The sequence below is a fragment of the Lynx rufus genome, unplaced genomic scaffold (assembly GCF_022079265.1).
Source record: "Lynx rufus isolate CCGP_SWC_20201006 ecotype Redwood Valley unplaced genomic scaffold, mLynRuf1.p SCAF_7, whole genome shotgun sequence".
Classification (NCBI taxonomy): Eukaryota; Metazoa; Chordata; class Mammalia; order Carnivora; family Felidae; genus Lynx; species Lynx rufus.
In genome coordinates, this window is record NW_025814889.1 from 5,813,595 (window position 1) to 5,839,493 (window position 25,899).

Genomic DNA, 25,899 nt, shown 5'->3' on the forward strand with positions numbered 1-25,899 from the left:
GCAAGATCATGACCTGAGCTGAAGTCGGATGCTTAACCGACTGAGCCACCCAGGTGTCCTGAATTTTTTTTTTTTTAAGGCATAAGGAGAACAGGAAGAGAATCCTCCCAGAATAAGAGCACCTTCTGACAAAATTTACCTTTTTACCTCACTGCTCAGGCCTTGCTCACTGATAGCCCACTGTATGGGCTGTTTCTCTGTGGCCCATATATAGGAAAATAACAGTACACACGCATTTTGACCTACTGTCCAACTTTTGTCTCCTCTAACACACATATGGTAGCTGAACAAATAGTGTCATGTATTTCTCCCTCACAAAGCACTGCTTTGTCAAGCAAGGCACAGGCTGCCTAGAATCCTGGTTGTTACAGAAGTTAAACCAAATTCTAAAAAACAAGCGAAAAGACAAACCCAGAAGGAAAGCCCCTTCTCAACAGACTATGTTAAACAATTCGAAATAGTATCTCACTGGTGTTTGGAGAAGAAGAAGTTTGTTTGGACAGATGGAAGGTGAGCTGAAAGGTAAAGAAAAATATGGGGACAGTTCCCCACATGTCCCAAGGAGGGCGCCACCAGAGGCCCCGGCTTAGACAGGCACATTTGCTGGGCAAGAGGTGGATGAAGTGTTGTCTGAGCAGAAGTCTTACCTTGGTCTGGAATGTACAGAACATGTGCGTTAGGAACGGATGCTCCCAGGCCAAGGAGAGAACTCTCTTCTCTACCATTGTGCACTCAACATCATCGTCCATCAAAACCACATCTTTCTTTAAGGCTTTTATTGCAAAAAATTGATTGGTCTTCTTGAACTCTGCTAGGAAGACCTAGAAGCAAAGGTAAGAAGTAACTTTATTTTAAAATTTGGTCTCTCTCATTAAAGAAGAGACCATGTCCTGAGATCTGTGTTGGGCGAAACAAAGAGGATTTCTTCTCCAACCCCCTCCTTCCCCTTGACAGGAACAAAATAGAGCACTCCATCGATCAGGGATATTACCTAGGAGTTTCACACTTGCTTTGTACCTTTCCAAGGCATTCACAAAACTACTGTACAATTGGATGGGTTATTCTCAGGTTCTGAAAAATTCTGTGTAATTCTGTGTATGACCTGTCTGCCCAGGGACCTGAGTAAATTTATAATATAAATTCCCAGACACTAAGTGCATATTGAAGAAAGCGGCAGCAAGTAGCAGAGAGGAGGACCTGATTATACTTGAAACATCAGTGCAAATGAGCATAAAACTCAGCTCTGAGTTTTACCCAGTTTTTCAGGGTGAAACTATAATACAAGGGGAATAGAGTTTTCCTCATGTGCCTAAAGAGTGTACACCATTTCATCTGATGGCATAGACCTAAGGCCATATTTTGGACCTACTATGTGTCAGACACTGCTACCCTTTACATGTGCAATCTAATTCTTAGCTCAGAACTCTCTGCAAGACAGGTAGAAATAATAAAAAGAACGAACTTCAAAGAGGAATTTCACTTGCTCAAATTCATGGAGCTCCTCAGTGGAAAAATCTAACTCCAAATTTACTTTTTCTACTGGATTTCATGACTTATATGAAAGGACACCAGATGGCACATAATGGGGAGTTTCTACAACTTGTGCTTTTGCAAATGATGCAGCAACAGATGACTGACAGTTGTGAGGACGTGGCATTTGGAAATAGAAAACTCCAGCCTGGGTCTCTTTTCACAGACATTTACTAGCTGTGGGAATGTGGATAAACCAATTAACCTCTCTGGGCTTCAGTTTCCTAATGTGTAAAAGAGATAATTGTCATGACATTCTCTAACTTGCAGGACCATCGTGAATATCAAATGGCTACCACATGGGAAAGTGGTTTAGAAACTATAAAATGCTCTCTAAATGACAGTTATTAAGAATACTTGTCATTTGTTTCTTGACTTTTAGGGAATGTCGAAGTCAATGACACTAAACCAGTACTGAAAATGCACGTGTCTATGTTTAAAAATAATATGGTGCAGATAGCTAGCTTTGGGGTAGCTGGCTTGACAGAGGGCATAGAACTTATGAGAAGGCAGGCAAATGGATGATGTGCATATACCCAGAAAACAATGCTATTTTTTTCTGGACTGCAAAGTACATTGAGATAAGTATATGGAGGCTACCATTTTGTTGAGAAACCATACTTCCTGTATAAAGCCAAAAGAACGAAGAAAAACAAATTTTGGAGTGTTCTTAATGTTGTGAGAAAGGGAAATATGGCCACACTATTTTGCTTTTGTGTTTCATTCTCCTTTCCAGGGGCCCCATGGCCCATCTTCTTCAGTCTGTAGGGACTCAGGGTCCTGATGGCAAGAGCATACTGTTTTGGACATAGAACAGAGGACACCCTAAGGCTCTCAGTGTCCTTCGGGATATTTTACGAAGGCTTGTAGGTTTAACTTAATGTCTTTCTTATTAACCTTGTTCAAATATAGAAACCCACATGGGAACAAAGAATGATAAACATTTCATTAACAATTAAAAGTACTCTTTTGGTAATTGTTTCTTTCCATAAAACATCCCCAAACCAGCCATAGCGGAAGAAGCTGAAAAGGCAATTTCCATCTCTATAATGGGCTTTCAATTTTTGGTAACAGGTTATAATTGCACATTAATTGGTACTAAATTATAATGAAGACTGGCTTTACAATTGCTTATTACACAGATTAACAGCAAATGAGCCTGCTGTGTTTCATATTATTGTGGAAATGAACTCAAAGAATTAATGGATATCAGCTAGTTTGCAGGGCAGAATGCATTTTGCCAAAAGCAATGCACTGGTGTTTAAATCCAACCCAATTGCGGCACAATGTCATTCAGCTGTGGTGATGCTTATTTGCATTCTAGTTTACTATTAAATAAACTGGGTGAGTTTCCCAAAGTCTGGCGAGCAGGTGCAGAGCATATTGCTGGCCTTGGATACACAAATTTATAGAATGGTAGTCTCTGGCGAAAATTTTCCTAGGAGTTTCATCCAAGAATATAAAACAATGAAGGGAGCAATTAATACAGTAGATATCCTTGGCATCTAGAATAACCTCAAGGCCTGTGTTCCATGGTATCCCTCTTTACATTCGCGAACTTGAAAATTATTTTCCATCACTGACAGTTGATGGTTAAATTATGTCATCTTCCTCGTCTTTTCTTCTCGTCTTCTGTGACTGACAGAGACAGCCCGTAACTTGAGTGTGTGGCAGGAAGAATTTAGAGGAGGGACTTTCCCCCATGAAACTTTTCTCATGACTCTCCAGCTACAGCTTTGTTATGAACTGAATTGTGCCCCCTCCAAAAAAATGTGCATGCCAAAGCCCTAAACCCTAGTACCTCAGCATGTGACTATATTTGGAGATACGGTCTTTACAAAGGTAATCAACTTAAAATAAGTTCCCTGGGGGGCTAGTGTCCTTAGAAGCAGAGATTAGGACACAGATACACACAGGGGGATGACCATGTGAGGACACAGGGAGAAGATGACCATTTACAAGCCAAGGAGAGAGACCTCAGAAGAAATAACCCTATCAACACCTAGGTCTCAGACTTCCAACCTCCAGAATGATAAGAAAACCAATGTCTGGTGTTTGAATCACTCAGTCTGTGATACTTTGTTACATTAGTCCTAGCAAACTAATGCAAGACTGAAGACATTTGCTAGGAAAAAAATTGCATTCAAAGTAAAACAACTCTCCAAGTTTGAGAAAGTAGCAAAAGAGAAATAACAACCAAAAAAAAAAAAAAACCCTGTATGAAATAGAAACTATAGACACTGGCTGAGGCAGCTTCCCGTTCCTTTGATATCCATATACATCACACTCATAAGTGTATGGGATATACACCTTTGAAGCAAAATGGCTTGGGAACAATGATTCCCAGGAAGCAGAGGCCACTCTGAGAGAGTTCCAGATTTCCTTTTAATCAGACCTCTCTCTACCCAGTCAAAAAATGCACAGGAATGCTCTCTACACACCCACAGCCTTCTCTGCTCCAATGAGTTCAGGAGCTTTGCTTTTCAATTCCTGTTAGTTGGTCTGTAGAATTCTACAGCATGGTATCATACCTTGCCAAAACTTCCTTTCCCCAACATTTTGTGCAAGATAAAATCCTCAATTTTTAGCTTCATATGTAGAGATGGTCTTTCTATGTTCGGTTCAGGTTCTGGACGATGGCGTATGTTCTCCATCCCATCCAAGGGAGACTCCCAAGAGATTCCCTGAGGCTCTGAAAATAGCAAGCCAGTGGTTAAAAGTAAACAAGGAACAATGGAGGGGGCATTTTAGCTACTTTGAGAACACTTTCTCTTCCACTTCCCACTCTGAGGCTCCATCCACAAAAATGGGGGGTAAAAGTCCTCTGCAGGGCAAAGGCAGCACCTTCCTCCTGTGAGCCTGGCATTTGGGGCGTGGACTGCATCTCTTATCTACTCAACTGACTGGGAGAAATTTCATTTTAAGGAACATTCCAATCAGCAGAAGTCCATACATGCAAAACACATGAGCACTTTAAATAATGTCAAATCATGGACAAATAGAGATTTTAACTAAATTTGAGGAAAAATAATTCTCAGGTACTTGCATGGCTCACAGGCTCAGTGGCATTGATTCCTGTGGCTTCCACGTGAGGGATCAGGAAATGAAAAGCAGATCACTGAAAATCTGAATCACATCATCCGTCCCCACATACAAGGTCAGCCAATTTATTCCTCACCCAATGACAGAACAGGTGCAGAAAACTTTTTGGAACCTTCCTCCTACCCCCTTATAACATTTCTTTCCTTTTTTATTGAAATACATTTGACACACCATATTGTGGTAATTTAAGGTGTCCAACATGTTGGCTTGATACATTTATATATTGTGATATGATTGCCATTTTACAGCACCTCTAGCATATCCCATAATTTTGTGTCTTCTTTGTGGCTGGAATGACCTTTTTTATTTTCAGTCTCTAAATTTAACTTTCATCTTCTCCTTAAGTCCAAGGAAAATAATTACAGGAACCGCCCATGTTTTGAAAGCTTGCATTTGTCACTTTGCTTTTGTGAAAGATCTACATCATTACCTGTTTTTGCCAACCAACCAAACAAACAAACAAAAAAAACTGGACAGGATTTTCTCTTTTACAGAAAAAAGAAACATGCAAACAACATTCATCATTGGTGTTGCAGTGAGCAGACAGAGCCAGTGCACCAGAGCAGTGAGAGTGTTGCCATCCAGCCCCTTACCCGGGATCTGCACTCAGCACCTCAGCATCCAGCTGCCAGAGCTTTGAACTGTGTGAGCATCTGGGCCTCCATTAGCAACATGTGTTCTAAGCTATCAGAAAGCCTAAGGTGGTTTTTGGTTCAGGGAATACTCGAAAATTGTTCCATGTAAATTAATGGTAATTTATGCCATTCTGGCTTCCAAAAGAGTTCATAGGGAGTCATGCGGAAGATGGCAGAATAGAAGGATTACCTCATTCCCTGGGCACACCAAAGTAACAGCTACATCCCTACAACTAACACAGAAAATGACCTGAAGACTGGCAGAACAGACCTTCCACAGTTGACTATAGACAGGAGGCCACACTGAGAAAGATAGAAGGGGCAGAGACGTGGTTGGGAACCCAACCCCTGTGAGTCTAGCCACAAATGGGAAGGGCACCACAAGCACAAGGAGGCCAGAGGATCAGACGCCATAGAAGGCATCCCTGGCATGGGGAACCTGTACTGGGAAGACAAGTCTCAATAACATTTGGCTTTGAAAAACAGTGGGGCTTAAAATTAGGAGCTTTAAAAATCAGCCAGGCTTAACCCTGGAGAGGGCAGGAGGGTGATAGGAAACTGAGTCCCTACCATAAAGAACGTAAAGAACCACCATAATAACTTAACCCAAAACAGCACAGAAGCAGCAGTTTAAAAAGTTCCAGGGGGTATAGATGAAGGAGATTTGTTGACTACTCTTAGAATGAGTGCTGGAGGCTCAGGGATCTTCCCCTTCCTAAGCCTAGATAGCCATCTATCTTGCAAGTACCACGTGCCCTGCCCTAGCACTCACCTGTGGACCTGCTCCATTCAATCTGTACACCCTCCAAAGCAGATATTGCCCCACCACCCCCAAATGGAAGCCCCAGTAGGGATCAGTACCACTCCAGAGCAATTCTTCCTCTGGGGTTTAGGGGAGATAACCCCACACACCAGGCACCCACAGTGCCAACAGCTCAGTCTCTAAGGGCAATCCCTGCCCCTCAATGTACCTGCAGCAGTGACAGAGATGCTAACTGCAGAAGATAGGCTGACTACTGGCCCCACCCACCAACAGCCCCACGACAGCTTCAGGCAGGTCTCTCAACAGCATGGGGAATAAATCTTGCCCTGTGTACCCACAGCAGGCAAAGTGGATCAGTGCATCCAGCTGGGCTACAGACAGTTATGGCTCAGCCTCAATAGTAGGATGTCCACAGCCCACCCAGGGACACCTCTAGAGTTCCTAATTCTGGTGGCCAGGGGAATTGAATTACATGACACCAATGGACTTCTTCTGATCAAGGCCACTACCTTCAAGACCAAGAGATGTAGCTGAATTACCTAATACATAGAAACGAACACAGACAGACAAAATGGGGGAGATGGAAGGATATGTCTCAAATGAAAGAATAAGATAAAAATCATAGTTAAAGAGCAAAATGAAATGGCAATAAACAATTTGCTTGATAAAGAATTCAAGGGAGTAGCCATAAAGACACACACTGGGCTTGAGAAAACAGTAGATGAGCTAAGTAAGAACCTCATTAAAGATGCAGAAAATATAAAAAAGAACCAGTCAGAACTGAAGAAGATGTAACTGAAAGAAAAAAATACACTAGAGGGAATCAACAGCAGCTTAGGGAATGCAGAAAAACAGGTCAGCAATCTGAAAGAGAGAGTAATGGAAAGCAACCAAGCTGAACAGCAGAAAGAAAAAAACAGCAATAAAAAATAAGAATAAGTTAAGCAACTCAGCAACACCATCAAGCATAACATTCGCATTATAGAGAATGGGAAGGAGAAGAGAGAGAAAGGGGGGCAGAAAATTTATTTGAAGAAATAATAGCTGGAAACTTCCCTAATCTGGAGAAGGAAACAGCCATTCACATCCAGGATGCACAGAGAGCCCCAAACAAGGTGAACCCAAAGTGGTCCACACTGAAACACATAATAATTACAATGGCCAAAAGTAATGATAAAGAGAGAATCTTAAAAGTGGCAAAAGTACACAGTTACATACAAGAGAAATCTCATAAGGCTATGAGCTGATTTTTCAGCAGAAACTTTTCAGGCCAGGAGGGAGTGGCATGATATATTCAAAGTGCTGAAAGAAGGCACACCTGGATGGTTCAGTCAGTTAAACGTCTGACTCATGGTTTCAGATCAGGTCATGATCTCAGAGTCATGTGATGGAGCACCACACTGGGCTGCATGCTGAGCATGGGGTCTGTTTAAGATTCTCTTTCTCCCTCTACCCCTCCCCCATGCTTTCTTTCTCTCAACGCGCACACACACACACACACACACACACACAAAACAAACAAAAAACAACCAAACAAAATCTAAAGTGCTGAAAGAAAACCCACAACCAAGAATACTCTATCCAGCAAGGCTATCATTCAGAATAAGAGAGAGAAAGAGTTTCCCAGACAAACAAAAGTTAAAGGAGTTCATCATCACTAGGCCAGCTTTATAAGAAACTTCAAAGGGAATTCTTTAAGTGAAAATAGAAGGCCATAATTAAAAGAAAATTATGAAAGGATGAAATTTCACTGATAAAAGCAAACGTATATTAAAGGTAGTAGATTAATTACTTACAAAGTGAAAAGGCTGGTTAGAACACAAAAGTAGTAAAATTATATCTACAAACATTAGCCAAGGTATTCACAAAATAAAAAGATGTAAAACATGACATCATATACATAAAAGGTGGGGCAGGGGTAAGAATTTAGTGCTTTTAGAATGTGTTTGAACTTAAGTGTCCATCAACATAGTATAGACTGTTGTACACATAAGAGGTTATATATGAACCCAATAAACACAAATCAAAAACCAATAGTAGATACACAAAAAATAAAGGGAAAGGAATCCAAGCATAACACTAAAGAAAGTAACGAAATCACAGTGAAAGAGAGCAATGGGAGAAGGAAAGAAAAAAACTACAAAAATAGCCAGAAAACAATTAACAAAATGGCAAGAAGTACATACCTGTCAATAATTACCCTAAAGGTAAATGTACTTCATACTCTAACCAAAAGACAGACGGTGACTGAATGGATTAAAAACAAAAGACAAACAAAAAAACAAGACCCATCTATATGCTGCCTACAAGGGACTCATAGCCCTAAACACACACACAGACTGAAAGTAAAGGGATGAGAAAACATACTTTGCAGATGGAAGCAAAAAAAAAAAAAAAAAAAAGCTGGGATAGCAATGCTTGTATCAGACAAAATAGACTTTAAAACAAAGACTGGATCAAGAGACAAAAAAGGGCACTACATAATGATAAAGGGATCAATCCAACAAGAGGACATAAAATTGTAAATATGTATGTACACAGTATTGGAATACTAAATTACATAAAGCAAATATTAGGGATATAAAGGGAGAAATTGACAGTAATACAATGATACCAGGGACTTCAATACCCCATTTACATCAATGGACAAATCACCCAGACAGAATGTCGATAAGGAAACAGTGACTTTGAACATGTTAGACCAGATTGACCTAACAGACATGTATAGAATATTCCACCCCAAAGCAGCAGAATACACATTCTTCTCAAATGCACGTGGAGCATTCTCCGGAATACATCACATGTTAGGCAACAAAAAACTGTAAATAAATTTAGGGAGACTGAAGCCATAGCAAGTCTCCATTCCAACCACAATGGTATGAAACTAGAAACCAACTACAAGAAAAAAATCTAAAAAGCCCCACAAACACACAGAGCTAAACAACATGCTCCTAAACAATGCACGGGTCAACAAATCAAAGAAAAAAATCAGAAAATACATGGAGACAAATAAAAATGAAAAAACAATGATCTATAATCTTTGGGACACAGTAAAAGTAGTTCTAAAAAGAAACTTCAGAGCAATACAGGCCTACCTCAGAAAACAAGAAAAATCTGAAATAAACAACCTAACCTTACACCTAAATGAGCTGGAAAAAAAAAAACCTAAAGATAGTGGAAGGAAGGAAATAATAAAGAGTACAAGAGAGGTTGCCTGGGTGGCTCAGTCTGACTTCGGCTCAGGTCACAATCTCACAGTTTGTGAGTTTGAGCACCACGTCAGGCTCTGTGCTGACAGCTCAGAGCCTGGAGCCTGCTTCCGATTCTGTGTCTCCCTCTCTCTGCCCCTCCCCTGCTCGTGCGCTCTCTCTCTCTCTCTCTCTCTCAAAAATAAATAAATAAATAAAGAGTTAATACCTATTCTTCTCAAACTATACCAAAAACAGAAGAGGAAGGAAAACTTCCAAATTCATTCAATGAGGCCAGGATTACCCTGATACCAAAACTACAAAAAAAGAAAACTGTAGGCTAATACCTCTGATTAACACAGATGCAAATATCTTTTAAAAATATTAGCAAACTCGGGGCGCCTGGGTGGCACAGTCGGTTAAGCATCTGACTTCAGCCAGGTCACGATCTCGCGGTCCGTGAGTTCGAGCCCCGCGTCGGGCTCTGGGCTGATGGCTCAGAGCCTGGAGCCTGGTTCCGATTCTGTGTCTCCCTCTCTCTCTGCCCCTCCCCCGTTCATGCTCTGTCTCTCTCTGTCCCAAAAATAAATAAAAAATGTTGAAAAAAATTTAAAAAAAAATATTAGCAAACTGAACTCAGCAATACATTAAAAAAAAGTCATTCACCACAGTCAAGTGAGTTTTATTGCAGGGATATAAGAGTAGTTCAGTATTTGCAAATCAATCAACGTGATATACCATATTAAAAAGAGGAAAGATAAAAAAATACATGGTCATCTCAATAGATGCAGAGAAACCATTTGACAAAATACAACGTACCTTAATGATAAAAACTCTCAACAAAGTGGGTTTAGAGGGAATACCCCAACATAATAAAGACCGTACATAACAAACCCACAGCTAACACCATACTCAATAGTGAAAAACCAAAAGTTTTTCTCTAAGATAAGGACAAGATAAAGATGTCCACTCAAGCCATTTTAATTCCACACAGTGCTAGAAATCCTAGCTGTAGCCATCACACAAGAAAAAGGAATAAAAGCCATCAGAATTTATAAGGGAAAAGTAAAACTGTCACATTTGCAAATGACATATATTTGGAAAAACCTAAAGACTGCACCAAAAAACCTATTAGAACTGAAAATGCAAAGTCAAAGAATACAAAATTAATATACAGAAATGTGTTGCATTTCTGTACACTAATAACAGAGTAGCAGAAAGAAAAACTAAGAAAACAATCCAAATTACAATTGCATCAAGAAGAATAAAATAAAAGGAAGAAACTTAACCAAGGAGGTGAAACCTGTACTTTGAAAACTATAAAACATTGACTAAAGAAACTGAAGTGACAGAAACAAATGGAAAGATATTCTGTGCTCAGGGATTGGAAGAATTAACATTGTTAAAATGTCCATACTACCCAAAGCACTCTACAGATTCAGTGTAATCCCTATCGATATACCAACAGCATTCTTCACAGAACTAGAATAATATTAAAATTTGTATGGAATCACAAAGACCTTGAATAGCCAAAGTAATCTTGAAGAAGAACAAAGCTGGAAGTATCATAATCACAGATTTTAAGATATACTACAAAGCTATAATAATCAAAACAGTATGGTACCAGCACAAAAGCAGACATATATATCAGTGAAACAGAATAGAGCTCCCCTAAATAAACCCACACCCATATGATCAGTGAATCTATGACAAAGGAGACAAGAATATACAGTGGGGAAAAAGAGGCTTTTTTTTTAACAGTCCTTTCAACAAATGGTGTTGGGAAAACTGAACAGCTACATGCAAAAGAACAAAACTGGACCTCTTTCTTAAACCACACACAAAACTAAACCTACAGTGGATTAAGACCTATGTATGAGACCTTAAACCATAAAACTTCTAAAGGAAGACACAGGTAGTAATATCTTAGACATCAGTCTTAGCAACATATTTATGGATGTGTCTCCTAGGCAAGGGAAAGGAAAGCAAAAATAAACTATTGGGACTATACCAAAATAAAAAACTTTTGCACAGCAAAGGAAACCATAAACAAAACAAAAAGGCAAGGTAGTGAATGGGAGGAGATATTTGCAAATGCTGTATCTGATGAGGGATTTATATGCAAAATATATAAAGAACTTGTACAACTCAACACCGAAAAAAAAAAAAAAACAGATTAAAAAATGGCCAGAGGATCTGAACAGACATTTTTCCAAAGAAGACATACTAATGGCCAACAGACACATGAAAAGATGCTGAACATCATCAATCATCAGGGAAATGCAAATAAAGATCGCAATGAGGTATCATCTTACGCCAATCAGAATGGGTAGTATCAAAAAGACAAGTAATAGCAACAGTTGGTGAGGATGTGGAGAAAAAGAAACAGTATGGTGGCAGTGGGAAAGCAAACTGGTCCAGCCACTGTGGAAAACAGTAGGAGGTTCCGCAAAAAATTAAAAATAGAACTACCATGCGATCCAGGAATTGCACTACTGGGTATTTACCTAAAGAAAATGAAAACACTAGTTCAAAAAGATATACGCATTCCTATGTTTATTGCAGCATTATTTACAATAGCCAAGATATGGAAGTGTCCATCAATAGATGAGTGGATAAAGAAGCTATGATATATATACAAGGGAATATTACTCAGCCATAAAAAGGAATGAGATCTTGCCACTGTGACAACGTGGATGGATGTGGAGGGTATCATGGTAAATGAAATAAGACAGAGAAAGACAAATACCATACAATTTCACTTATATGTGGAATGTAAAAAACAAAACAAAACCAAACATTTTTTTTTTAACGTTTGTTTATTTTTGAGACAGAGAGAGACAGAGCATGAACAGGGGAGGGGCAGAGAGAGAGGGAGACACAGAATCGGAAACAGGCTCCAGGCTCTGAGCTGTCAGCACAAAGCCCGACGCAGGGCTCGAACTCACGGACCGTGAGATCATGACCTGAGCCGAAGTCAGACGCTTAACCAACCAAGCCACCCAGGCGCCCCCAAACATTCTTAAATATAGAGAATAAACTGGTGGTTGCCACAGGGGAGGTGGGTGGGGGGAGTGCATGAAATAAAGGGGATTAAGAGGTATAAAATTCCAGTTACAAAAAAATAAGTCACAGAGATGAAAAGCACAGCATAAGGGATACAGTCAATAATAATATAATAACATCATTATGGTGACAGAAAAACTTGGAGTAATGTACAGAATTGTTGAATCAATATGTTGTACACCTGAAACTAAGTCACACTGTATGTTAACTATACTTCAATTAAAAAAAAAAAAGGTTTCACAGGAATAGTCTACTTTAGGATAGTGGGGAAAACCTATATTTTATAATGTATGTTGAAACTATTCATCTCCCGGATTCATGTGGGCATATCTTCTCATGAACTACTTTCAGAAAGTAGGCTGGGGAACTTCCATGATGTCATGTATGTTGAGGCACCACTAGTCTTCCCTTTTCTACTTTTAACCTTCCCCAAAAAGTCTCAAAGGTATAGAACAGGATGGCCTACTGTGACATTCCCACCATTGAAATTCATGGTAGATTTATTTTGCAAAACCTTTTAACAGTGACAGGAAGTAACATTCTAAAAATAAGGAAACGTTTGCAGCCCTACTGTAGACCTATATCCCATTCTCTCCCTGCCCTCACCTCCCACCCTCTTACAAAGGTTTCCTAATGGGGCATATTTTGGTTTCACTTCCAAGAAGTAGGAGCCTCCCACCTATCAGACCAGGTAAATGGAGAGTTGAAATCTAGAGGACTCCATTAGGGCTGACCAAGATTAATTGCTGACAATGATTCTACCGAGGATCAGGATAGCTACCTTTTTTCCCAGATGCTGGTACACACGGCAGCCTTGCTTCACCTTTTATGGAGCACGGGAGACCAATTTCAACGGGACCTTCTCTGAAGATGTGTTCACTATCTCTTAAGCAGCGAGCCTAGATTATAAACAAAGAGTCAGACCACCCACCTACCCACCCGCTACGGCCCCATCAGCTCAGCCTGCTGCCCTCGGGGTTGAGATCCGTTTAAGAATCCTAAATGCATAGATAACCAACATCCTTCTTTCCCTCAGCATTCTTTTAGGATCTCATATGCTGTAAGAGTCTACCTATTATATTTTATACACGAACAGGCACATATTCACTTCTTTCATACTTTTCCAGGGGCTAACTGGTTTCTCCTGTACTGTCTACATCATTTAGTCACAAATAAGAATGGAAGGTTAATGGATGGAAAGAGAGCTTACAAAGCAACACCAAGAGGGTTTGTTCTTAGATACAAAAATTCAATTCTAGTCCTAGTGCATGTGAGTAAATGGCAAGGCAAAAGTTGCCCTCGACTCAGTGTTCCGTGCACATTTTAGGGATGATTCTGGCCAGTAGATAGGTACAAAGCTGGTAATGAATCCTCAATGATTTCAATGAATTTGTTTCTGCCCCTGCTCATGCCACAAAGAATTTAAGATCCTAAAAATATCTATAAAACAAATGCATGAAGTAAATCAATATCTCCGAGTGGGGATATGGGCATAAGGATGAAAGTCAGAGGCAAGGCAAATGCTCAGAAACAGACTCCATATTGCTCCACAGATCAAAGGGAAGGAGGACTCGAGTAGTCCTTGCTGAGTTGAAACTGGAGGAACTTAACCTAAAAGCCTTTCCTACCTGTTGAGTGCTCTCAATCATTGCCAGTGCTTCGGCCATCAGCTTCTGATTTATGCCACAAAGGTTGGCCACCTTTGTCTGGCATCTGTGATGTACGTTCATACCACACGCTGCAAAGGAGAGAGAGACACTGTGAGCCAGAGGAACGGAACTCACTGAGCGGACTTTGCACAGGTCTGCTTCAGGTACACATACATTGAAGAACGACTGGCAAATCCCTAGAGCCATCTTCCCAGCAGCAGGAGACACTGAATACAAATAAATGAGGGCAGTGCTTCTACAATGCCACCACGCGTCCACCTCCCCTTCCCAAGACTACACACACAGACCAGAGGCTCCTGGATGTGGTGCTGGGGAGGGACTCCCACCAGAGGCAGAAGCAGAGCTTTGCTGACAGCAGAGGAAGGCTGCTGTCGGTATGCATTTAGACGATGCCATTGCTGAGAGACTAGCACCGATGCTGGCTCTCTCTGGTGAAAATGTGCCAGGCCAGGATAGAAGGTGGTTCACTTCCACTCTAGATTGGAGTCCAAGTATCCCCTTCCCCACATGGGGTGCAAGGAGCTTCCCTCCCCTCTAGGCTGAAGCCTCAGCCTGCATGCATGGTGGGTGTGGTCTGTGCTTCGGGATGGGAGTGGGGAGAAGGGAAGTGGCCTGGAGGCCATTCTCCCCATATGGCAGAGTTGGGCTGGTTGAACCAAATGATCTAGCCTCTAAGTCCTATGATTCTCGGGGAATATTCCAATTTATGAGTCTTGAAAAAAGTGCAGTGAAGGTCCACCCTCCACTGTCTGTGATCCCGTGAGCCTTCCTGGATTGGGATGTGTGCAGACCAGGGCGTCTGTAGAAAGACAGCTACTACTTCAAGTCACTGGTTTAGAAAAATGAAATTCTGCTTATGAAACACTGCTATTACAATAAAAAAAATCTAACGTAAGATTTTCAAACTCCAGCTGATAGAATTCTGTTTTCAAGTCCTATTTCATTCTGTCAAGTCCATCAGTAGCATTTGTTATAACGGCATTAGGCAAGAGAGGCTATAAAACAACACACTTTTACTCTGACCTGCTTTTTTTTTTTCATGTTTGTTTATTTTTGAGAGAGACAGAGACAGAATGCGAGTGGGTTGGGGCAGAGAGAGGGGGAAACACAGAATCTGAAGAAGGCTCCAGGCTCCGAGCTGTCAACATAGAGCCTGATGTGGGACTCGAACTCACAAGCCTTGAGATCATGACCTGAACCGAAGTCGGATGCTCAACCGACTGAGCCACCCAGGTGCCCTGTACTCTTACCTGCTTATTAACCCATTTGTGTGCAAAGAGCTTAGTAAGCTTAGTACAGTGGTTGGCATCAGATGCTCAACAACTACAACTTGTCTTTTATCTTCATTATCTATTCCAAAGAGATATACATTAAACTACTGAAGTGGAATTTGAGCAGGCTTCGGCCCTTAGTTTTAACTGGCTTACTCTTCCTCCAACAGTTCATAATAAAATAGCATTTTCTATGTAAATATAAACCAGTACTTGTCCTGGTATATTGCATGATAGAACCCAAATCCATTCTAAGTGAAATCTTTTATGTATGACTAAAGCCCTTAATATAGTCACTATGCTGTTTATAATGGCTTTCTGCCCTTGTGAATTTCAGCACGACTCCTACTGGATGTGTTTCTGCGGGTTGCACACTGGGAAGTCCCAGCTGCATTTCCTTAGTACCGCAAGGCAAAGGGAGGCAGCTGGCGAGGACTCAGCATGAAGCAGTGGGAAGTTTCACTTTGCTTTTTAACATGGTAGCCAGATCTAAGCTTGTCCCGGATGCTCTGGCATGAAGGCAGGCCCCACCCCCACTATGGTAATGTCCTACGTCTCTGTTACTAACCTATGAGGTGACAACTTGATCTCTTTGAGTGCAAACAGGCCCTTTGGATGATGATTTTCATGGGAATTAAAGTGGACAGAGGAAAGGAGACAGAATCAAGACAAAGGGAGGCCCTACTTAAGAAGGCGGCTTAGAAAAGAACAAGATAGAAAGAGCAGGGCCAAGGCAGAGGAACAGAGTCCAGAGAGTAGAGAGGGAGGAGAGGTGAAGTCAAGGGCATGGGGGGTGAGGACACAGGGATGTCTGTAGGTATCGGCCAGATACCTACAGAGGGTGCTGGGGAGGAAGGGAGGGGAGAAGAGGGAAGAGGAAAGGAAGGGAGAGTGGAGAGGGGCTGCCTGGCATGCAGGAGGTGGGGGGAGACAGGGAAAGAGAAGGGAATGGAGGAGAAAGAACGTTAGGGAGGACGGAACAGAAACAATGTCTGTGAAACAATGGCGAGGAACCGTCGTAGAGGGTTCTAAGCTCAGAGGCAGAGACAGGCTGTTGGCACCACTGGGCAGCTGAGGTGCTCGGGCTCTAGGGAGGGGAAACCTGAGCTGTGAGAGAGACCATCAGAGGACCAGGGGAGCCATCACTCACGCCCCGCTTGTTCCATTCGGGAATTACTTCTTGCCTATGAACTCCTAAAGGTCCTCCAGACTACTAGGCCCACCTGTGTGCTCTCGAGCGGGTATAAACAGCTACGTGCTCAGTGGCACTTCTGGGCTACGGAGGGATTATTGAGATGAATTCTCACTACATCTGGGTTTGGCCTTCAGTGATGGTTTGAAAGCCTAACCTTCCTCCTGCCTCCACTAACATGTCACTCCAGACTCCACCGGGCGTGTAAACGCAACGGGGATGAGGAAGAGAAGGCTGTTAAAGGGGATCCTTGCCTTTATTACTAGAACAGATGAACACAGGGGAAGGGAAGGGAAGGGAAAATAAGATCAATACAGGCAGCGAGGCAAACCATAGAGCCTCTCAACTACAGAGAACAAACTGAGGGTTGCTGGAGGGGAGGGAATGGACTAGACGGGGGATGGGCATTCAGGAGGGCACTTGTTGGGATGAGCCCTGGATGTTATACGGAAAGGATGAATCACTGGGCGCTACTCCAGAAACCAAACTACACTGTAGGTTAGCTAACTTGAATTTAAAGAAGTTTAAAAAAAAAAAAAAAGATAAGAATTGCAGAAGATTTAACCAGTGGCATAAAACAAAATGGGGTGACCAAGAAAAAGTAAAGTGGCTTCTACCTTTAATCATTCAAAACAGAAAGGCCTCTGCCGCAGCAGAACTCCCTCCTTTTCGAAAGTCTGTCTGGCCCTGTTCCACCCCCAGCCCCACTCAAAAGGCAGAAGTGGCTCGTGGGAATCTTTCCCTCCCTCCGGCCTAATCCTGATGTAACAGCATCTCAGTGTCTAGAGGTTATTGCCTTAGCCATTTGAACTTTTAGAGCATTGCAGTGCTTTTTACTCCTTCTCAGGGCAGGTCTAAAAATCTTGACGAGTGCAGAGCTGTGGGCTCAGTCTGGCTGTATTGCCAGCTGCAATGCCAGCCTTCAAGGGGAGATCAGAGGAGGGAGAATGGTAAGAGGGGCGGGCCTCTTACTGGGCACTGTGAGTTTGCAGCACGCTTAGGGCCCAGAGCCTACGGTCTCAGTCACAGAATTCTCATGTGCAGGACCATCCATCAACCAAGCAGATGAGCTGGGCTTGCTCCCTGATGGGCTACACAGAGAATCTGTAGGGCTGGTGTGAGGGAGAGAGGCAGGGTCAGAAGGGGCAGGCTCCGAACACTGAGACACGGCAGGGCGGGTCCCAGCCGGGGGGCCAGTCAGGGAAAATGCTATCTTCCTTTCTCCCCAGCACAACAGGGAACAAGAGAAGGGGGACAGGTCAGGAAACTTGACATTTAGACTCAACGGGCTTGCACTTCTCTGGGCTACAAGCATTAAGGTGTTGGGGTGGAAAGGAAGGAACAGAACTGGTGTCTCATCTTGGGCACTTCACATTCAAGACGTCGGGGTCATCCGGGTCAGCTGGAGAAGTCCAGCCTCTCTCCTCCCCCCTTCCCTCATGCTCTCCATTAAGGGTGCAGAGCCACCCCTTAGGGGGCCCGCAACGGGGCCCACGCTCCTTTCCCACTGGACTCACCATCGCACTTGAGTCCTTGCCTCGCCAGGCCCCACAGCAGGGTCCCACAGTGCTCACAGAAGGTCGGGCTTTTGTAATTGTAGACTTTGAATCTATGCGGCATGTCAATTTTGAACCTCTCCTTGTGGAACTGAAAAAAGGAAGAACGTGTGACCAAACGCGCGTCCCTGCTTTCCAACTTTGGGTGTCTTGGCAGGCACTCGAGTCCAACAGAGCACTGAAAACACTGGAACAATGTGCACTTACCTCAGGGCATAAGTGTTACTTGTCAACCCTTCCGGCCATGGCCAAAGAAGGCAGGCAGCCATTAGCTCTTCCAGGCAAGAGCCAAGTGCATAATATGCAGACGTCGGGTAACCTGGAGTAAGCTGAACGCGTGGGGCGTTCCCACAGAGAGGCTCACAGCTTCAGGAAGAGGGGACTGGGGTCACTTATCTAAATGGGATCTAGGTAAACGTTGCACTGCCCTTCCTATTTTCGTACAAATACTTCCTTTTCTTTTTCAACCCAGAACGAGTATGCTAACCTTTGGAAGATGTTTACGTAATACTTCCTCTAGGGGAAACACTGCTATGGGCTTAACAGTATAAAAGCCTACGTGTGAAGCATGTCACAGCTCTTGCATGTGGATGGAGGGGGTGGCAGGCAGGGAAAGGGGCCTGCCAGGTGCTGGGGACAAGTATGCTGCACATATTACCTCCCACACACGTGATATTGCAAATACCCCCTTGGAAGTCGCCTCTATTAGAATCCTCACTTGATACATGGGGTGGTTAAGCACAGAGAGGGCAAGACTTGTCTAGGTCGCACACGAGCGAGTGGGCTAGGATGTCTCCAAGTCGAAAGTCAGAATCAGCCTATACCCTTTCACCGTTACCCTTTCTCCAACAAAATGAACCTGATGATTTAGGGGATGGGGAGAGGGGAGATGAGAGAGTGATGCTGGTGGTAGATATACAGCAGGATTTTTTTGTTTTGTTTTGTTTTCAGTTTTCTGGAGTTGAAATTATCTCCATTAGCCAACCGTATCACATGAACAGCATCAGCAGCCACAGCATCAGGAGGTTTGATTCCTGGTAAGAATACCGATATTCTTGTGTAAGAAAGAAAGTTTTACCTAAGATTTATCATCTCTCCAGAAGTTCTTAATTAGACAATTCCCTTGGGGATGTGCACAGCAAAGAAGACCTATTCATTCACAGTGATGTATCTGATATTACCACCGAGGATGTTAGCCACCATCGGGTCATTAGAATGGCTGTTTGAAATTATTTAAAAGTTGCCTAGAACCTCTTCTACTCATTTTCGACCAAGAAAAAATAATTTTCAGATCTCAGCTTGTATAAACATTCCCATGTAAATATGAACAATTAATGACAAGGTCCAGGCTGGGAGTCTTCTCCCTCAAATCTAAACCCCAAGCTCAAATAGTTCAAGATATGTCTGGGAAAGACTATAGATTTGTACTTTCCAATATGATATTCATTTAGCCATGTGGGCCAAGTGAGCACCTGCAAGGCGGTAAAACGATACACTCTCAGTATAAAATACACACTGCATTTTGAAGATTTTGTAAGAGAAAAAGAACGTAAACTATCTCATTAATTTTCATGTGAGGATACCTGAAAATTTAAAATTATACTCGTGGCTCTCATTCTATTTCCAGTGGACATTAGCCATTGAGGTTAAGAGACATTCTTATAATTTGGGATTTTTCCAGGAAAGCTGAAGGTATCAGGTAGAGAGAGCAGAAAGGCAGGTTGCGAGGTGGTGACTTGGTTTAAACAAACAAAACACTGGTCTGGCAGAGAAAGACAAATACTGTATCATCTCACTTATATGTGGAATCAAAAACAAAAACAACCCCCCCCCCCAAACTCATAGAAAGAGATCAGACTTGTGGTTCTCGGAGGCAGGGGGTTGGGGGGCAGGGGTAAGTGGAGGAAGGTGGTCAAAAGGTACAAACTTCCATTTATAAGAGATAAATCCTGGGGATGGAACCTACAGCATGGTGACCACAACCAACATGGCTGGGTGATGTACAAGGAAGAGAGTAGATCCTAAGAGTTTTCATCACAAGGAGAAATCCTGTTTTCTCTTTTTATTCTATTTATTATTATTATTATTATTTTTAAGATGAAATTTATTGTCAAATTGGTTTCCATACAACACCCAGTGCTCATCCCAGCAGGTGCCCTCCTCAATGCCCGTCACCCACCCTCCCCTCCCTCCCACCCCCCATCAACCCTCAGTTTATTCTCAGTTTTTAAGAGTCTCTTATGGTTTGCCTCCTTCCCTCTCTGTAACTTTTTCCCCCCTCCCCCATGGTCTTCTGTTAAGTTTCTCAGGATCCACATAAGAGTGAAAACATATGGGATCTGTCTTTCTCTGTAGGACTTATTTCACTTAGCATAACATTCTCCAGTTCCATCCACGTTGCTACAAAAGGCCAGATTTCATTCTTTCTCATTGCCAAGTAGTATTCCATTGTATGTATAAACCACAACTTCTTTATCCATTCGTCAGTTGATGGACATTTAGGCTCTTTCCATAATTTGGCTATTGTTGAAAGTGCTTCTATAAACATTGGGGTACAAGTGCCCCTATACATCAGCACTCCTGTATGTAGCCCTTGGGTAAATTCCTAGCAGTGCTATTGCTGGGTCATAGGGTAGATCTATTTTTAATTTTTTGAGGAACCTCCACACTGTTTTCCAGAATGGTGATGGATATTAGCTGAACCCATTGTGGTAATGATTTCATAGTATATGTAAATCAAACCATCATGCTATATGCCTTAAACTCATACGATGATGTATGTCAATTACTTCTCAATAAAACTGGGGCAGGGGGAACCCCCAACACCACTGCTCTGGGAGATTGAGACCTAAAATTGAGTCCCAGCCTGGCTACTTATATTATAGATGGTTGACTATGGAGGAACTACTGTAACCTCTTTAGGCCTTAGAAGAGTCACCTGTAATAGAAGACTGTCCCCTTTCCAACTCTAAATTTTAGGAGATATTCTGCTCTGCAAAAATTCAATCAATTTGCCTTCTCTGTGCCTGCCCCATGGCTGGAGAAAATCCCACACCTGGCAGGCTGGCCCTTCAAACTCAGATGGACTTTTCACTGTCCTTGGCACTCCTACTGTCCTTCTCTAACCACCTTGCTTTCCCATCCCAAGAAAATTCTCTCACAGATCCTTTCTCCTCAAAGCCACTTGCTGCTTTCTCTTCTTCCTTCCCCCAATCTCCAGACTGCACTGAAGTAGTAAGCTGTCTAAGGGAAGCTCTCTCACCTTCCTGCCCCCAAATCTACAACCCACTGTCATCTGCAACCATCTTCTCCTCCCTTTCTGCTACAATTGATGAACCATCGGTCTGTCCATCACAGACTCATCTCCACATGTGCTTTGGACATCTTCCCCTCTTGCCAAGGGTGGACTTCTTCCCTCCTGACTGCTCTGGTTTTCCCTCTCTCTAGCTTCATCCATCTCTCATCTCTCTCCAGCTATGGGAGTACTGCCATCCTTTGGGTCGCACCTCTTTTCAGCTACTGTTCTACTTCAATGAGCTTCAGGTTAGTCTTCTTGATAGTATTAGCACATAAAATGTCGTCAACTTCCAGGAACCTTCAGTGCTGGTCAATGAAGCGAACACTCTACAATTTTTTGAAATGTCTTGGATCAAGGGCCCCAGATATCTCCATGTGGTCCTTATTTTAGTGGCAATGACCACAATTGACCCCTTTGCTTTCTGGTTTCTGTAACCTCATTTACTGTTAATATATGGAGAGCCTTTTCTGAACTCTTATTCTCAGTCATTATCCCAAGCTCCTTCTCTTCTACCTAATGCAGTTTTAGATTCCTTTGGGGAATTTATATATTCGGTCTATGGGCTCATATAAATTCCAAGTGCATATAAAATTGTCTACTGATACCTCTACTTGGATGTCTACAGGCATCTCAGGTTGGACTTATTAAAAAATGAAATAGTAATTTCTCCTCTAGTCTTACATTGTTATGGTTCTGCCTCTACCCCACTGCTCAAGACAAAAACATGAGCATCATCTTTATTTCCCTCTCTTTTATTTTTTACATCCAATCCACTGGCAAATCCAGTCATTTCTAACATGGCAATCACCTGAAAATCTGCTCACTTTGCTCCACCTCCATTGTTACCATACTGGTAACATCAACCGTCCCCCTTAGGGGAACTTCTGTAGTCACCTCTGGTTTTTTATGTTCACACCTCAACCCACCATTTCCCTACAGCAGTCACCAAGTGGGCTTCCCACTATAGGTGAAATAAAATCCAACCACTTCACTGGGGTCTAAAAACCTCCATCCAATCTAGGTCCTGCCAAGTTCCCCAAATTCGTATTCTGTTTGTTCTCTTGCCCTTGCTGTTTCAGCCTCATGGTCTCATTTCAGGTCCTAGAACATGCGGACTCTTTCCCCCTTGGGGCCTTTTCTGTCTGGAGGCTCTCAGCTTAAATGCTCCCTCCCCTGGGAGATTCCCTGACCTTTGGTTTAAGTAGGTCACTCAGTTATTTTCCACCATCACACCCTGTTGGCTATTTTCTTAGCACTTAATATAAATGGAAACAATACATTGTTGTTAATTACGTAGTTCCCTAATTTTATGGTAAGGTCCATAAAGGCAGGACCGGGTCTGTTTTGGCTCTGCTGTGCATTGTCTATAGTAGAGTATTTTTCATGTATTGGATACACACTAAATACCTGTTGAATGAAGAAGGAAATATCGGAAAAGGAAGTGTGCCTGACTTTCCGGGTCTGCTTCCCTTTCCTAGGGGGTAACTTGTTTCCACGCCATATGCCTCAAAGTTCGTTATGAAAGAAACACTTGCCTCTCCACATAAGAATTATATTTCTGTTACATCTCATACAAACCGTGTAAATGCTTACAGGTATTTTATAATTGTTTTCCTCTATTCTTTAACTGTCCCTTCTGGCTCTAGATGCCACAAGAGTTGTTCTCATATAATTGCCCCAAACTGTGTTTTCTAGCCACTTTCTATCATGCTTTTCCGGAAAAGGTAGAGTCACCGATATTCTTATTAGTCTTTTCTTATTCATCCTCTAGTTTTGGATCTCAGTAACAATCATTATTGAAGAGGAAAGGGTTTTAGGGAGATTGACGGTCATTGATATGCGTAAGGATTCAAGCTCAGGCAGTGCTAAAAATTAGTGGGTTTGTAAAATTTAATGTCAGGATAAAGAGTTCTCATATTTCAGACAAAAAAGAGGAACTTAAACACATACCATGGTTTCTCTGCTATTGATAGCTGATCCTGTGCACTTAGCTATAACTTTATCGATACACTTCTTGTGGATTGCCGCATTACACTCTGGAAAGAAATGATTGTCGCTTAAGATTTTCAGAAGTGAAGGAACAATTAAATACAAAGAATGACAGTAATACAACAGAAACCCTTCTTACTTACGTCGACACTGGTAGCCTTGTTTGTTCAGACCCCTGCAATAAAGCAGATGTTTGATTTATTTGGATGTTCGAGTCAACAGCACCACAAACATTAAAAGGTAAGCAAGATCTCATAGCTTCCTACTATCAGAGCATTTACTGATCAGCAGCCCTGGTCTATCACTGGCCAAGAGTGTTAATATAGTTGTTTGTTTGTTTTTTAAGCTGCTTTGTTAAAAGTCTGATAGTTAAATAAATGAGGAGCTTTTGTTTTCCCCCTCACTTGTGAATTTTCCAAACCAACATGTAGAGATGAAAATGACTGACTGAAAATGCATCACAGGCACCTAGCAGCAAATTTCTATGTCCTACACGTAAAAAGTCATTGTCTCTCTAAGCTCAGTACGGATGGGTAAAGACACCTGTATGATGGTTTATTTTTTCTGAGTGTCTGATAATATTTGCAATTACTAAATTCTTAAGCTTAAGACCCATTCCCGTGTAACACTATTAGAAAGGAAGGTGATTCTAGTCATTCAATGAAAACAGTTGGTGGAAATACACCAAAACACTATTTGACCTTTGGGTACCCTAGCTAGGCTGAGGTTGTGCGTTGATGAATGCTCAAAGAAAAGAACACCCCCACCAAGAGGTGAGGAGGCTGAAACCTGAGACAAGAGTCATTTCAGGTCTCTGCTGTCCCATCGCCTTTGCTATGTGCCTACTGAGGCTTGAACTGATCTCTGTCTGAAGACTGCTAAGACACCCGAGAGCCCTGTAAACATCTAAACCTATTAGCTCCAATGCAGAAGTGTTTCCTTTTGCACACATTAGTACCAGCACAGTTGGGCTATCAAGGTGGTAGAACTTTCGACTGTAAAACTGTGCCAGCAGTAAAGAAGTCTCCCTCTTCTGCCCTTCCCTCTTACGCCCAGTAGCCCCCATTTAATCAGAAGCCAAAGTTCTTGGAAATTATTCCTGCTAGAGCTGGCTTCCTTGCTCTATAGGGGTCACATTATGAAAATACTGTATAGAATCACACTTTCAGCTTCATCCATCCAGGTGAGGCCGGTGAAAAGGCTCATGTAGTATTTATGCCAGCACATCCCACTGAGGTAGAGCACGCCAGCCCTGGCAGGTTAAGAGGACGGGACAAAATGCGTAACGGGAAGCTTGGAGTAAAATGCCAAGTTACCATACCAGACAAACTCATGGCAGACAGAGCAAAATGTGGGTTGGGGGAAAAAGGTGGCGGTAAACTCATGGCACTTGACGTGGTGTACTTTGGCCTGTTTGATGGCTCCTCGGCGGTGATGCAAAGCAAAGAAGCCTTCAGACTCGAATTCACTCATATCCTTTGTGTCTGCAGGAACAGGAAGGACAGAGAACAAAGTGAAGTTCTGCGATATGGCTGTCACAACTGGGTGGGGAGGATGGGGAGATGGGGAAGGGGTAGAGACGGACAAGGAATCAGGCAAGCATCGACACCAGTAAAATTCCAAGTACTTATTAAGGTCGGTATAGCACTAGGCTTCTTTCTTCAATTATATGATACAGAATTATCACAGGGTGTATTACTAGAGGGTTGAAACAATGAGGTTGCATCACTGGCTCAATCCCTCACTCCTCTCTGACTGAGCTGAGCTATCCTCTTTCCATTTTTAAAACCAGAGGTCAGAACTTTCAAGGTATTTATCAACCTCTCCTATTCGCTGTCAATGATGAGTCAGCCAGAAAAAGCAGGAAGTGGCAAATACTTTTCTGCCTGTAATTCTAGAGAATACTGTGGTTACTGATAGCAACTTAGAAATAGCACTTTTTTTTTAAATCTCCCAGAATGCTTTACATCTGGTTGTTTATGGGCAGGGTCCAATAGACTGAGAGGAGGTAGCTAGACTTGTGTGTGAGGGCAAAACCACTTTCGAAAGTTGTTTATGCTCTGGTTCCTGACGTCTATAGTAATCAGGTGCACCAGCTACAGACTATGCTGGTCAGTGTAGAAAAAGCCAGAAATTAATAGATCACTGCAATCATTTGTTAATGTCTAGGTAATCCTGGATGTAACCTAGTCATTTATATCAAATCATCACATTAATTTCTTCAGTTCACCCTGGGTTCTGGCTATTGGTGAAGGTACTATGGAAGTCACTGTCTATAGTGCCCTATGCCCTGATGACATCTTCCCAAAAGGCTAGAATACTAGTGATTTCCTGGCTGAAGCCCAGACTCAAAGAAAACACACAATAGCAAGGCAGTCATGGCTCAACAGTGTGATGAAAACCCCAGCATGCAAGAAAGAATAAAATAGTAAACAAGAAAGGATTTAAAAAGATAATCATCATTACTGAAATAAGGATAATGAATTTAATGATTATAAGTTCTAAAATTATAATTTTAGGGGTGCCTGGGTGGCTCAGTCAGTTAAGCATAGGACTTCAGCTCAGGTCACGATCTCACAGCTTGTGAGTTCAAACCCCACGTCAGGCTCTGTGCAGAGTCTGGAGTCTGCTTTGGATTC

At 42.3% G+C, this 25,899-nt stretch overlaps 1 protein-coding gene across 3 annotated transcripts in view; it reads right to left on the reverse strand.

Moving 5' to 3' along the window:
- Positions 1–25,899, reverse strand: part of PRKCQ (protein kinase C theta) — a 187,617-nt gene that overhangs the window by 95,167 nt on the left and 66,551 nt on the right. For all 3 annotated transcript variants that reach the window (XM_047064849.1, XM_047064850.1, XM_047064851.1), the window contains 8 exons: positions 24,582–24,744; positions 23,404–23,435; positions 23,222–23,307; positions 17,935–18,064; positions 13,913–14,022; positions 13,066–13,183; positions 4,062–4,222; positions 648–821 (listed from right to left, as the gene is read on the reverse strand). In XM_047064849.1, the coding sequence (XP_046920805.1) occupies positions 648–821; positions 4,062–4,222; positions 13,066–13,183; positions 13,913–14,022; positions 17,935–18,064; positions 23,222–23,307; positions 23,404–23,435; positions 24,582–24,744 (974 nt within the window). The remainder of the gene's footprint in view (positions 1–647; positions 822–4,061; positions 4,223–13,065; positions 13,184–13,912; positions 14,023–17,934; positions 18,065–23,221; positions 23,308–23,403; positions 23,436–24,581; positions 24,745–25,899) is intronic.